General features: G+C 36.6%; 1 protein-coding gene across 3 annotated transcripts; it reads right to left on the reverse strand.

Moving 5' to 3' along the window:
• Positions 1–1,931: 1,931 nt before the first annotated feature.
• Positions 1,932–13,835, reverse strand: LOC139967478 (fructose-2,6-bisphosphatase TIGAR B-like). Of its 3 annotated transcripts, none has more exons than XM_071971354.1 (7): positions 13,781–13,827; positions 12,394–12,454; positions 10,826–10,863; positions 9,966–10,084; positions 8,798–8,872; positions 7,481–7,585; positions 1,932–5,655 (listed from the first exon to the last, which is right to left on the reverse strand). In XM_071971354.1, exons 2-7 carry the CDS (start codon positions 12,417–12,419, stop codon positions 5,245–5,247), a joined length of 774 nt encoding a protein of 257 aa, XP_071827455.1. In that variant the 5' UTR covers positions 12,420–12,454; positions 13,781–13,827; the 3' UTR covers positions 1,932–5,244. The 3 variants fall into 3 exon arrangements, with proteins under 3 accessions (XP_071827455.1, XP_071827464.1, XP_071827446.1); XM_071971363.1 differs by lacking the exon at positions 13,781–13,827 and adding an exon at positions 13,063–13,213; XM_071971345.1 differs by having other exon boundaries at positions 1,933–5,655; positions 13,777–13,835.
• Between the last annotated feature and the right edge of the window lie 1,650 nt (positions 13,836–15,485).

Here is a 15,485-nt window from a genome sequence, read left to right on the forward strand (position 1 = left end):
TATCATGGAATTGACCTTATATGTGATACTACAGGTATGTGTTGAAAATTCAGCCTCAGCACTACACTTTACATTCTCGGTATCTCTTTGTGCTATAGTGATATGATTGCCTGTAAGTTTGTGTTTTAGATAAATTTCTTATTTAATAAATTTCTTAAATAAATTCAGATATGTTTGAGGTAAATTTGCCTAATCTGTATTCATGGACTGGCATGGAGAAAGTATAAAGAAAGAGTTATCAGTTTTTTTTGTATTGATTGAAAGCTTTAATCACTTTAATTTATATTCACTCAAATCAGGATTTAGATGGACTATACGAAAAGGTTACTAAGGAAGTGCATAGAAAATGTCTTTTTGTAATTTTTAAGAGGTTATCAAAGATAATCAGTTGATAAGTTTAACTACTGAATTGGTAATCACATGTCTTCTTTTTTTGTTTTGTATGTTGAATATTAATTAATTCAAAATTGACCGTGTTTGTAAATTTCTTAACATGTCAATAAACCATACATGCAATTTATTGTTATTTCATTATCATTTCTTTGTCCATTTTACCTTCAACTTTCTGTAGAAGTTTGGGGGAGGGGGGGATTTCTAAAACCCAGGATAAAGCCTTATAGGGGGTAATGTAAGTGAGAAATATGCAACATCAAATATACCCTGCTTTTCCAGTAATGAAAGACAATCAGATAATGCAGAAAATGGAGCAGTTTTGTGCCACCTGTCGTTAACCTCCTTCACACCTCATCAGAAATTCTGGAAATCACATAATTTGTAAATCAATTCATAACCAGAAAACCGACATGTATAAAGAGTGATTTCTTGCGATAGTTTATATTCTATTTATTAGGTCATGATAAAAAACTTCTTTTCTGGGAGGTTCTGACTCTTCACTTGATTCCTGGAAATTATAGCAGGTTTGTTTAGTGTCATATGTCTCAGAGAGGAACAAATATGGAGATAAAATACTTGTTGAACTGAGCAGGTTTGTGTTAATTAGTATGTCTCTATGAGGAACAAACCTGAAGATTTTATCAGGCACTGACTCTCGACATTTGTGAAATACGACGGAAAACTTCAACAACGGACGCAAAGACTTAAAACCAATGATTCACAATGATATCGTTCATTCATATAGCAATGTATGTTCAAACAGTATGTTAATACGTTGCAATACACACCTTGTCACAGGCATCTATGCCGCGACGTACATTGCAACTCCAAAAGTTAGTGACACACTTAAGTCAATGGAGATTTGGTCGAGACTTCCGATTCTTCTATGGATGCCCTTAAGCTAATATCCAATTGCCAACAGCGTCTCCTGGCGTAATGCACCAATTATCTAATTGGCTGATCTGTGGGGGTTAGGGTAGATTAAAAACAAGGTTTTCAGACCAATTTCAAATTTGATGTGTAGAAATACCACAATGAGTACAAAAAGTATTTTGTTTTTGGTGGAGGTCAAAGGTCATTTGGGGTCACCAGGGGTAAAATTGTGAAAACCATATAAAAAAATATCAAGAAGCGAACGGTGGGCAGAGCTCATGTCTAGTGTGTAGAAGTACCACATTGAGTACAAGAAGCCTATTGTTTTTGGTGGAGGTCACTGGTCAAGAGGGGTCAAATTGTAAGTGAAAACCTTGTAAAGACGATATCTCAAGAAGGGAAGATGGGCAGACCTCATATATGGTGTATAGGAGTACCACATTGTGTACAAGAAGCCCATTGTTTGGGTGGAGGTCATTTGGGGTCAAATTGTAAACACCTTATAAACAATATCTCAAGAAGGGAAGCTCACCAGGGGTAAAATTGTGAAAACCTTATAAAAACATATCTCAAGTAGCAAACGATGCGCAGAGCTCATGTCTAGTGTGTAAAAGTACCACATTGAGTACAAGAAGCCTATTGTTTTTGGTGGAGGTCACAGGTCAAGAGGGGTCAAATTGTATGTGAAAACCTTGTTAAGATGATATCTCAAGAAGGGAAGATGGGCAGACCTCATATACAGTGTATAGTACCACATTGTGTACAAGAAGCCCATTGTTTTGGTGGAGGTCATTTGGGGTCAAATTGTAAACATCTTGTAAACAATATCTCAAGAAGGGAAGCTTGGGCAGATCTCATACTTGGTATATAGGTGTATAACATTCAGTAAAAGGAGCCTATTGATTTTGGTGGAGGTCAAAGGTCATTTGGGGACAACCGGTCAAATCGTGATAGCCTTGTAAACATGATATTGCCAGAAGGGAACCTTGGACAGATCTCACGTTTGGTTTGTAGATGTAACATATCAAATTTAAGGAGCCTATTATTTGCTTTTGGTCAAGGTCAAAATGTCATTTGAAGTAAAATGCCAAACATTTACTTCATTCCCCTCTTACCTGTCTCTCTACGCTAACACACCTTCCTAAATATAATATCGCAAGAGAAGCTTGGACAGATCACATATTTGGTATGTAGTTGTACCACATTGAGTACACAAAGCCTAATGTTGTGGTCAGAAGTCAATGGTCATTTGAGTTCACCAGGGGGCAAATTGTGAAAACCATGTTTTTCACAATATCAACAAGGACAGATGTCACATTTAGTACAAGGAGCCTGTTGTTGAGGTCAATGGCCTATGCCATTGTGAATTTATTGTTTGTCACATGACACTGATTTTCACTATTACTTAGATCAAATATGTTGTACACCCTCACTATACATTAAGTCAGATTTATGAAGAAAACTGCTCATGTTACATCATCAAAACCAAAATGCATTTTTGCATTCTGGTTAAACTTATTATTCAAAACTTTATAATATATTTTCCTTCCTGATATTTCATAATATGATGGGCTGAGTAGATACAACAGTCACTTTTAATTGATGAGCCAGTGAAGTTTAAAAGGGTCATTTCTGATGAACTAAAAATGGTGTAAAAAAATATAACCCAGATTGACAGTAATAGTTTGTGAAAGTCTTACAGTTTCCCTTTAATTTCTTTTTTTTTTATCTTTTTTTTTTATAATTCAGCTGCTAGGTTACTGCATTACTTAAGCCACTTAATCTCAGTGACATTGCTTATTATTGACCCAACTCCAAATCATAACCAATTAGGTGCAATATTAACTTTTTAGAAATTTGTCAGCAACATATTCCCTGGTTTGACTATTGGTTTGAGATTACATTGTACACTATCCCTAATACTCATCATGAGCACACTGAGGTACAAATGATCTCAATCTTCTTGGTCAAGAGTAACCCAGTTAAAACTGACATACTACAACATATTATGTAAGGGTATTTCGTAGGGCAGTAACAATATATATCTTTATGTAAAAATGTCCATAAGTTTGAAATTTCACAAGCTCAAAAAAAGTTTTGTAATATTTATATTGATGTCAGCTTAAGTAAATAGCACACTACAACATGTTCCTCTAGATACAAGAAAATAGGTTCCTGTTAACAAATCCTTTTCAAACTGATTCCACGTCTTGGAGTCACATATTTATACTGAACTTTTTTATGAGAATTTGATAAATTCCTTCCTTTGGCATTACCTGTAATCTACCAAATACTGAAAAAATTCCTCCAAATCATGCAATGACAAAATGTAATACACCAAATGATGGTTCTGCTCAGTGGCGGCGGAACCGGGGGGGCTCAGCCCCCCCAATAAAAAAGTTGAGGGGGCAAATGCATGATAAGCCCCCCCAATATTTACCAAGGCTCCGAAACGTGCATCTGCCCATTTTTCAATGCATACTTGTCGATCTGTCCGATGCACACGTATGCTCTATAGGTGTAATAATTTTAGTAATTGCTGGGGGACCCTCGGCCCGTCCCCTGGCTATAGATAACATTGTCACCCCAACCGCGTCTTCACGCGGTTGGGAAGCAGTGAAAAGTGGAAGCAGTGAGTGTGAGTACCGGTAAGCGTAACACAACTTCGTCTTAGGCAATGACTTGCCTCATTTCAGCCAGTTCTCCAACATCCCCTTACTTAGTGACGGAGCGTCCATATATACAGTCAGGGGGCGGATGCCCCCCCCCCCCTGACGGACTCAAATGGACTGCTGGCGCCCTTTTCAGCTTTTCACTACTTTTTTACTTATTCGCGATTTTTGACTATTTTATTGCGCTCTCATATACCTATTGACATTTGTCATATTCTGTTGGTTTAATTTTCCGACAAAATGGCGACGACACCTATTTATTCTCCGTTTATCTGCAAATTAGCAAGGCCCCGGAAAGGGTCATTTCCTGCAATCTAGGAAGTATCTTTACTCAAAAATTTTCTGTACGCTCCGCGCCAACCTGTGGTGGCGCTCCGCTTAGTTAGTGTCGAAAGCGCCCCTACAGACCATTCTTGCCCTCCCTGCACCAATACCCTAGCTCCGCCACTGCCCTTACTACACTCAAAAACATCTTTGCGAGAACACTACGAGTAATAGCTACTCTCTTAAAAAACCATCGAATATACAAATTACAATGTTTTTACAGACTTTTACGTGCAATCTGAGAAATTGCAGGCTTGAGACCCATATTTTAGGGCTGGGTATTCGCAGCATAAAACACTCGGAAAGTGCCGTTTCCGGCCATCTGGGGGTTTGAAAAAACCCAAAATTTTCTTGTACGCTCCGCGCCAACCGATGGTGGCGCTTCGCTTAGATAGTCTCCACACATTAGCCCCCCCAATAATTTTTCCGTTCCGCCGCGCCTGGTTCTGCTTATTAATAATGAATAATGATCATAATTGTTAACAATAGTTCAACACTGACATCAATATCATCTCCAACTGTCATAAACATATTACAGCATTTCTAACATACCTTCCTGTGGGTGTCTGACAATTCAAACCATTTGCAGAGATTAAGCAAATGTCAGGAATAGGTTAGGTTAGGTGTAATGTTAATAGGTATGGTGTAATGTGAGGATAGTGGTGGAGGCTATCAAAATGCTTTCACTGCCACTGGCCATTGTTTATTTCAAAGCTGTTCAGCATATTTGGTTGCAATAATTGTTACTTGATTTGTTGCTTTTGGCCTCCCATATTCCTCTCCCACCTTTGAGGGTCTTCGCCTGTGTTGTGTGTTCTTTTACGTGTTGGAAAAAAAAATTACTAGCCATGTGCGCACATGCTGGCATCGATGAAACACCTACTGTGAATCGAGAGACAAGATTTTCAGAGTAAGTGGCAATTTTCAATAATGATAAACAGTGACCATGCTGCAAATAGTACATTACCTAACATCTAATAGCCTAATCATCACCTAAATGATGATCGCAAAACACAAACTTATAATCTACATGACTAGGTTTTCCGTCAGTTAACTTAAATATAAAGCCAGACAGTCCAGTATTTGGGCACCTTCTGTAAATATGCATCCCTTTCGGAATTTGGCAAATGTACCTCTTCCTTAACACTTGCAATAATATACGTAAGAACATGCCGTGGGAGGAGAGCAAGACATGAGGTAGCTCCATCTCAGGGGGATATCCAATCTCGTTAAATGTGAGGGGCTCATCATCAGTTCTGGCTTCCCTTGTTGTAGCCTCATCCTGTGTTGTGATGTCATCAGATGTAACGGTTGTAAAGCTGGAAGTCTTAACAAAGTTTTCAGTCATGTCCTGACATAGGTGGTCAAGAAATGATTCCATGCGAAAAATAACCTGCAAGGAATTGAGACGGTTCACATAGCGATTGCAACAATTAGTGAAAACCACATCACCAGGAAAGCCCTAGGATTAAAATAAATAAGTCAATATAACAGTATCCAACATTGAAAAACTGATCATATATTTATAATGGAAAACTGTTGATAACTGATCGTTTCCAACTACTTCACGACAGGTCCTTTACGTACATGAGATAAGAATCTTACCCAAAGCTAAATAAAAACACACTTTTCAAAACCTGGAGTTAGTTTATCCGGCCATCCAGCACAACCAAACGAAAAAGTTACAACAATGTTGAATGTAAATGCAGAGCAAATAGGACAAAGACCAGAATGCAAAAATGCATTGTGGTTTCGATGATGTAACATGAGCAGTTTTCTTAGGAATCTTATGTAATGTATACTGAGGATGTACAACATACTTGATCTAATTTATACAATGAAAAGCAGTGTGATGTTACAAACAATAAATTCAAAAATGACACAGGCTGTCCTGAAATGACCATGGACCTCAACAACAGGCTTCTTGTACTAAATGTTATACACATTCATACCAAGTATGAGATCTGCCCTAGCTTCCAAAATTGAGATATCATGTTTACAAGGTTTTCACAATTTGACCCCTGGTGACTTCAAATGACCTTTTCACCTCCACCAAATACATTAGGATTCTAGTACTCAATGTGGTACTTCTACATACCAAATATGAGGTCTGCCCATGCTTCCCTTATTGAGATATCGTGTTTTCGCATTTGACCCCTGGTGACCTCAAATGACCTATGATCTCCACACAATAGGCTTCTTTGCACTCAATGTGGTCCTTCTACACACCAAATATGATGCCTGCCCATGCTTCTCTTCTTGAGATATCGTGTTTACAAGGTATTCACAATTTGACCCCTGATGACCCCAAATTAGCTTTGACCTCCGCAAAAACAGTAAGCTTCTTGCACCCAATGTGTTACTTCTATACACTAAATAGAAGGTCTGCCCAACCTTCCCTTCTTGAGCTATTGTGTTTACAGAGTTTTCACAATTTGACCCATGGTGACCCCAAATGACCTTTGACATCTACCAAAAACAACAGGCTTCTTGTACTCAATGTGGTACTTCTACAAATCAAATATGAAATTGGTGCCACCTCCCTTCTTGAGATAAGTGTTTACAATCTGGGCATCACAAACGCACCCACACACACCCACACACACGCCCACACATACGCCATCATGAATGCAAAGGTTTCGATTATAATCAAAATCAAAAATTGAAACAGCAAAAAGACAAAGAACGTTGCTGAAACTGATGGTAGAGAGACAAATCTGTGAAATCCAAATACTGAATATATTGAAAATTCTTGAATTTCTTAATTACAGACGTGATATGCACATGTTCACAGCAAGTCGCTCCATTTCAGAATCAGGCATTACAAAGCAAAGTGAAAAAGTAGGTATTATGATGAAAAGGTGGGGGAAAACAAGTAACCAATGGTAAGCTAGAACCACTGGAAGACCTGGTTTAACAAATACTTTCCAACAAATGACTAAACTGCTGCTAACTGTGGGACATATACTAAATTACAGATATGGAACAAACTTTAAATATTTTCCACCCCCCATCCTTACTCCACTTCCTTTTGCATTGAATGGATTTCAACAAACGTGACTTTTCACTAGAGACAACTTTAAATACTGATAAACCATTTTTCCCTATTTACACCTCATATGATATTTCCCCTCTCCTCCCTATTAGCAAAAAGGAAGACAACATACTCAGAGGAAATAACTATTAAACCAAAATGTTACAATATTAAGTACTGATACCTCTTCTTCTGTCTCTCCTTCTGGTATTGTTGAATTTCTTCCACCATTCGCATCAGTCCAGTTGTGATATTCATGAAATGGTTTACCTTCAAATATCCCAAAAGACTGAAAATAAAACATAAGAGGACAATTATGTTCAAATTTTCACATGAGATGAAAAACCCCAAACAGAATTTATCTACTGAAAGTAACAACTGTTGCAAGTCATATTGATGTAGTTAACAGGTCAAGGATCTGGCAGGCCACCTGTCTGTATTCTGTGTGTGTTTTTGTCCCTTCTGTTACTGTTACTTGTCATTCAGCCTTTGAAGAAGATCCTGCAAGGATCGAAACATCAGGCCAACTTACTTTTACACAGGTCAAGGATCTGTGAGGGTGGTACAGCCACCAACCCCCCCCCCCTGTCTTCCCAACAACCCTTCTTCAACCTCACATGAAGAATGTCAAGTACTTATACGTACAACATTTCATGTAACCTAATTATAGACCTAAGTTATAGCCTAAATATACCTCAGAATTACCATCTCACATCTAAACTTTGTAACTCACTATAAACAGTATGATCACCACTGCTGTAGGTAAATATTTGTTGCAAAACAGAACAGGTATATTGCTGGGTTACTAAATATGTGTGAATATAAAATGTCTTTCTTTGAACGACAGAAACTTACAATCGAGCACAAAATGCAGCTGTAATAATGACTAAACCAAGATTTTTCTGGTTGGTTAAAAAATATCTAAATCTATCAATTAACGCAGTAGCACAAAAATATGTATGCTACAATAGTTGAGACAATATTAAAAGATGCAAGGTTGTCTGTATTAGATAGACAATGTTTTAAATTGTTCATGAGGAGCAGAATTTATGGCTGTGTGAGGATCATAGAAATTGAACTAAGAATGCTGACACAGTGTATCGCCATGTGTTAAAGCAGTGAAGCCTTTAAAAAAGTGAGGGCGCTTTGTGTTGTACGGCAAAAAGCCAGATCATTTGTACATCTTCATATATACATTGTGCATTCAACTTTGAAAATGAATTTGATTTTACCCGTTTTTTTACACATCAAGGGACATCTACCAAGCAAGTATGACATTGATTCCACTTATGATTGTTGAGATATCATGTTTACAAGCTAGCCGTCACAAACACTCACACACTCCAGCACAATTGCAAAGGTTACTGAGCATTCAACCAATTTAAGCCAAATTGGATGGAAAATTAAGCAATTGAGTTTGTATAAAACTCCTAAGAATGACTTATCAGTATATCATAATGAGAGGTTGACAATAGGACTCTCAAGGGAAACATTTACCTACCTTTTCTCTTAACCTTGCATCTTCAATAATACCAGGTGGAGAACAGCTGTTCCTCTTCACCACAGCATCAGCAGTCTGAAGAATAAAATAAATACTAATATAAGGGTAATATATTTATCAGTTGCACTATGAAAATTTTTTGATATAAATGCAACTATGATGAACTGAAACTTGCACAGCTGTCTTATCCAAGTGTCCAGAATTTGTCCAAAACAATTTGAGATGAAATAGTAAGCAGACATAAACCTTGCAAATAATTGTTGTATTTAGTTGATACTTAGTAGCTCAACTTTGTTTACAGTACCTATTTAGGTGGTGTTTCCCTTTAAAAGGAATAATATGTTGTTCAATCCTTCACTAAATGATACAAAATTTCACAACATTTATTTGAGGACAAAGTCTACACATATCCTGTTAAGTCCTGAAGAATGGTGTCCAAGGAAGGTCTAAAATCACAGGTAAACTTGTCTAAACAAAATTATGCTCTCAAAGAAAATATCAAGTTCAGTCAAAAAGTTTATGCTCACAACACTATATATATAGATATGTCTGATACTAGGACATTTTAGCCCCTGTTAAATCCTTACTGCTCTCACTCCCCTCCTCCCCTCCCCACCTCTTCCTTAAGCTTCCAGCATCTGACAGCTGCTGGTGTACTCACAAGCTAAACAGCAGAATACAGAACTAGAGTGCTTTTGGTGAAAATATTGTTCAACAAATGATTGGTTTCTATAAAAGCAGCTAGCCATTTCCAAACAAACCTCTCAACATGCAACTTCAAAATTAGCAAACATGGTTGCAATGTCATGACAGTCAACAGATGTTTATAATTGTTCACAAATATCAGCACTTACACACACTATGTCCATAGCAATCGCATCAAAGATGAACCTCTGGTTTTACCAACATTGCATGACATGATAGAGAGGAATTTGATTGACTTACACTGGTAAGACTAATTATCAACTAATTGAACTTTTCTAGGCAGACCAAATTTATACTTAAACCTGGTTTGACCTGGTTTATACTTGCATGGGTTCATCTGACAGGCACAGAATATTCTTGTGTAAATTTTGAAACATTACCTGCTGCTTTCAGCTGTCAATAATATTAGTATTCTTTGCCCCTAAAAGCTTATTATTATTATTTTGCATAGATATGACATTACCTGGATACATCTAATCAGATCACTGCTGTAAATTCTGTCAAATTTAATATTTTTCAAGTAAGCACCTGCTGCTTCTGCTTGCTTCTCTCCTAAACTGTTAAGTGGGATGTCACTTTGACCTTTCAAATAAAAATATCAAGAAATAATAATTTGAATAAACTTCAGGTGTGATATCTACTTTACATGTATGGCACTGTAATTGTGCCACACTGCTCTCACACTTGATAAAAACAAGAATTGGTCCCATGATGGTCAAAACCCAGGTGCAGAACACCTTTTCGAGGTACATGTATCTGTCCAAGTTACATTTCCAATGCCAAACACATAAGAGGTAACTTTAAGACTCATTACTGTAATGATCACTGCATTACCTGCACTAGACTTATTACCTCAACACTAAGTTCAAAGAGATGTTTTTCATATGAATCACAGGCTATGAAATTATCTAGATTGCCTTCATCCATGAGTCATGAATGAACTTTAGCCATAAAGTTCTAACAATCACATTCAAGCTGGTTCTACGAACGGAACACCAAACAGGTACACTTGAAACTATTCAGTGCCCTTTTCAGGGTTTTCTTTTGGGGGGGGGGGAGGATTTTCCAGGGGTATTCCTTGTAACAGCACATAAAATCCACCAATTTCTAAAGACAAATTTTTAATCTGGGTATGGTACATGCAACCAAGGTACTGTCCCAAATTGGAGATGTTCGGTCATGTTATACTATGGTAGCCACTTGACATTGTGACCATTGTAGTGAGCTACATATGAACATTTTTATGGTATTTGACAACTCGCGACCATTCGTTCTGCAGGTTTACTGTGGCAGTTTACTCACATCTCCTGCATTCACACTGACCTTGAAAAAGTCCATTGGCATTGTACTCTGTCTCCCCACTGATGAAAGAATAAAAGATTGCTGACTATTATTAACCAATTATAGAAAATACAAACCTCTTCAAGCCGGAGATTTTGGCAGATAGAGGTCTAACATGTTTGCTGGTAGTGAATCAAATATTAGAACCACCAGTGTAAAGTAAACCACAAGACTACAAAGTATTAAAACTGCTTCATATTTTCCATTAATAACACAGAAAATCATTTCAATTATGACATCCAAAATTATAAAAGGATTGTTGCGGATTTCAATCTTTAGTGTAAATTTCCCGCATTTTTCATACTGTTCAGCTTTTAATGTGCTACCATTTGAAATTTATCAATGTCATGACTCACACTGAATTAGAAGATATCGGTTTTGTCAAAACAATGGAGAAGGTTATTTTTTGTTTGGAGAGGTCAGTTTTATCTCATAATGCAACCAGAATGCAAAATGCATTGAGGTCTCAGATGACTTCATTGCACTAGACTTCTGCTTGAAGTTAACCAGAAATAACTATCACAATATCAATGGCCCGAAACTCTATCTATGTACACTAACATTAAATGGCATGGTAAACACAGGTCAGTCTACTGTACCTGGTAATACACACCTCCACCAAAAACAATAGGAGCCTTGTCCTCAATGTGATGCATCCACACATCATAGTATGAGAAGTATCTATGATATCCATCGTTAGATATCATGTAAAAGGGTTTTCAAAGTTGACCTCCCAAGAAACAGGATTCTTGTACTCAATATGGCAAATCCATTCACCATGTGATTTCTACTATGAGAAATCATGTTTTAAAGGTTTTCAGGCCTCAACACTGACATTTTTTTAAAAACACTATCAACTAAAAATCTACTCGCCAAAACGCAAAACTCATTCGACACTATGACTGCTGTTCAAATCTCCATAGTACAGATCTACAACTATCAATACTTTCTATGAACAAATGTTAGGCTCTTAGGCAGATAAATGGTGGTGCGTAATTGTTCATTGGAAAATTATGTTTCTGTGCAGTATGAAAGTTTAACTTTTTTTCCACCAAAAGTTATGAACAAAGTCAAACATGTCGCAGAATCGTAAATATGCAGCTAGGTCTACTGTACAAGTGTCACAAAGATATAAACATAAAACATCTGCAAATTGGTACATTTTCCCAATTATTTATCTTGTCTTTTAGCTGCAGATTGGTGTGCAAAATATAACGCTATTACTCCATTACACTGCCTAAGTCAAAGCGATCTTTTACACACTGAAATCTATGGTTGAAAGAGCATCTATCTTCCACTCGCAACCCGGTTTAGTAAATATCTTTGGCAAAAAATCCTAGCAGCAATAACAACAAACATAAATTTCACTCCAAGATTAAAACTGGTAACTAAATCAACATATGTCTTAGAGATGATACAGCCTCAGGCATTATCTACTTAATGAGAACTGCTTTGTAACTATCTTGGTCATAGAAGTAAAAGCGATACATTATAACTTAAGAAGTAATCTCTTTGTAATACATCTCTACTACAAGCCCCTTAATACTTACTGTCTGATGAAGGTAACCTTGAACATCTTATCCTCAGAGACTTCTACCGATCAAAATATCACTACAAAAAAGAACAAAATACACATGAAATAGATTGATAGTATTGAAGAAAAACCCCAATTAAACCATGGCTTGGTTTCATGATATTAATGAGATGTACAAATGTGCTGCTTTAATTACATACTATAATGTCATGTTATGCTAGACCAGTAAGGTAAGTAGTGTAATCAAACTTCAAAGGAGACACACACCCAACCATCATCATTGGACTGTGTGACAGAGATAACTGTCATCACAAACCCCTCTTCCCCCCTCCCCTTCTCATCCCACCCTCCAGCCAGGAGACACAAACCCAACCATCGTCATTTGGTCTGTGTGACATAGATAACTGTCATCACCAACCCCTCTACCCACCTCCCCTTCTCATCCCACCCTCCAGCCAGAAGACACACACCCAACCATCGTCATTGGTCTGTGTGACATAGATAACTGTCATCACCAACCCCTCTATCCCCCCCCCCCTCTCCGCATCTCACCCTCCAGCCAGGAGACACAGTACGTAGTACAGTCAATACATACAGCTACGGTCAATACCCACAACACAGTGTACATAGCAGCGTGGACATCTCAGGTCTAGATAAAAGATAACAAGGTATCACGTTTCATTACTGTCTGCATTTTGTAGCGACAAGAAGAAGACGTCATTTGCAAGCAACGGAAAGTTAACTTTTTCAGAGCGCGGCACACGGTTTGGGGCGAGTCTTCAATGCCTTTAAGAACTGCCTTAATGAAAACTGCTAAAATTGAAATAGGATGAGCTCTGGTGAAAAGAGAAAACATGTACTTCGAATTTGTACCACTTTCATGAAATATTTGACACATTTACCAGAATTATACAGTACGAACTTAAGACGTGCAAATGTCCCTCTCAAGTAGTAAAGGCCTTGCTTGTTTTCGCAATTTGATCAATCCATGGATGAAGAGTAGTTCTAATATAAAACTACATGATCTGATGAGTTAATTCAGGGATATAATCATTACCGTTATCTTTGGAAACTACCATTGAGGTCTTAGCATCTCGTAATTACCGTATACGCTACCACCATATTGATACCTCGTATTTAACGTTGAGCCTAGAACTACCCTTTACGTAATTATAGTAATAGTGTGTAGTATAGGTCTAACTTGATAGTATTGCCCTAACATAGTAACAATAACATTAGTATTAACAGCTTTCCCGAGCACTTCTGTTACTGTATCTGAGGGTTTAACATCAGTTTTAACATCGAGAGCCTACCATTCTGTTCTACTAAGTAGAAAAGTACGCATTTACTTAAATTTACTTAAATAGGTTGATAGGTGTAGCTAAATATACGCTCTTACGCACATGTCTTGACTTAGTCTCCATCAATGCAGCGATATGATAGAAATAACGTGTTGATTACGCAATACGTAATTCCCCGCCTGATCGTGACAGTGTACCGCTCTTATGGAACGCCTTGTTAACATTTATTCAATAATTAGAGATATGTTCAATTAATTTCAAATATCTCGAATTAAATTAAAGATATCTCTAATTATTGATGATATCGTCAATTCAATTTGAGATATCAGAAATTGCATTTCGATATCTTGAATTTTATTTAAGATATCTCAAATTGATTTTAAGATATCAAGAAATAAATTAAAGATATCAAAAAAGGAAACATCATTTAAGATATCTCGAATTGAATTCGAGATATCCAAAATTGAATTCGAGATATCAAGAAAAGAATTCGAGATATCCAAAATTGAATTCAAGCTATCAAGAATTCGAATTAAAGATATCTGGAATACAATTAGAGATATCTGGAATACAATTAGAGATATCAAGAATTCGAATTAGAGATATCTGGAAATAAATTAGAGCTATCTGAAAATAAATAAGAGGTATCTTGAAATGAATTAGAGATATCTGTAATTATTGAATAAATGTTAAAATGGCGTTCCATTGAATTAGGATATCTCTAATTCGAATTTTTGATATCTCTAATTCAATTTTGGATATCTCTAATTCGAATTCTTGATATCTTTAATTCAATTTTGGATATCTTTAATTCGAATTCTTGATATCTCTAATTCAATTTTGGATATCTCTATTTGTATTCCAGATATCTCTAATTGAATTTTGGATATCTCTTATTGTATTCCAGACATCTCTAATTGAATTTTGGATATCTAATTCAATTCTTGATATCTCTAATTCAATTTTGGATATCTCGAATTCGAATTCTTGATATCTTAATTCAATTTTGGATCACTCTAAATAGAATTCTTGATATCTCGAATTCAATTTCTGATATCTCAAATATGTTTCAATTACAGATATCTGGAAATGAATAAGAGATATCTGTAATTATTGAATAAATGTTAAATGGCGTTCCATACGCGCGGAGAGGTGAAGTTTACATAACCAGAATGCAAAAAAAAAAACATTGTGTTTTCGATGATGTAACATGAGCATTTTCCTTCATAAATCTGACTTAATGTATATTGAAGGTGTACACATACTTGATCTTAGTAATACAGTGAAAAGCAGTGTGAAGTGACAGACAAATTCACAATGACACAGGCTGTCCTGAAATGACCATTAACCTCAACAACAGGCTTCTTGTACTAAATGTGATACATCAACATACTAATTATGATATCTGTTCTTGTTGAAATATTGTGTAAAACATGGTTTTCACAATTTGACCCCTGGTAAACTCAAATGACCAATGACCTCCGCCCACAACATTAGGCATCATGTACTCAATGTGGTACAATTACATACCAAATAAGCAATCTGTCCAAGCTTCCCTTGCGATTAATTGAGGAATGTACGTTATTGTAGCGAGACAGGTAAGAGGGGAGTGAAGTAAATGTTTGCCATTTCTTGACTTCAAATGACATTTGACCTCCACTAAAATCAATAGGCTTCTTTTACTCATTGTTACAAACCTTCTTACCAAGTATGAGATCTGCCAAAGCTACCAATATTGAGAAATCATGTTTACAAGGTTTTTGCAATTTGACCCTCTGATGACCCCAACATATAACCTCCACCAAAA

Source organism: Apostichopus japonicus, chromosome 1 (genome assembly GCF_037975245.1).
Source record: "Apostichopus japonicus isolate 1M-3 chromosome 1, ASM3797524v1, whole genome shotgun sequence".
NCBI lineage: Eukaryota > Metazoa > Echinodermata > Holothuroidea > Aspidochirotida > Stichopodidae > Apostichopus > Apostichopus japonicus.

Excerpts from the sequence above, each read along its gene's own strand:
- LOC139967478 (XM_071971354.1), bottom strand. The coding sequence starts at position 12,419 with ATGTTCAAGGTTACCTTCATCAGACA. Across the intron at positions 7,586-8,797 it reads ATGCAAGGTTAAGAGAAAAG|TCTTTTGGGATATTTGAAGG; the intron begins GTAGGTAAATGT and ends TTTTATTTTCAG. Across the intron at positions 5,656-7,480 it reads AAGGAGAGACAGAAGAAGAG|GTTATTTTTCGCATGGAATC; the intron begins GTATCAGTACTT and ends AATTCCTTGCAG.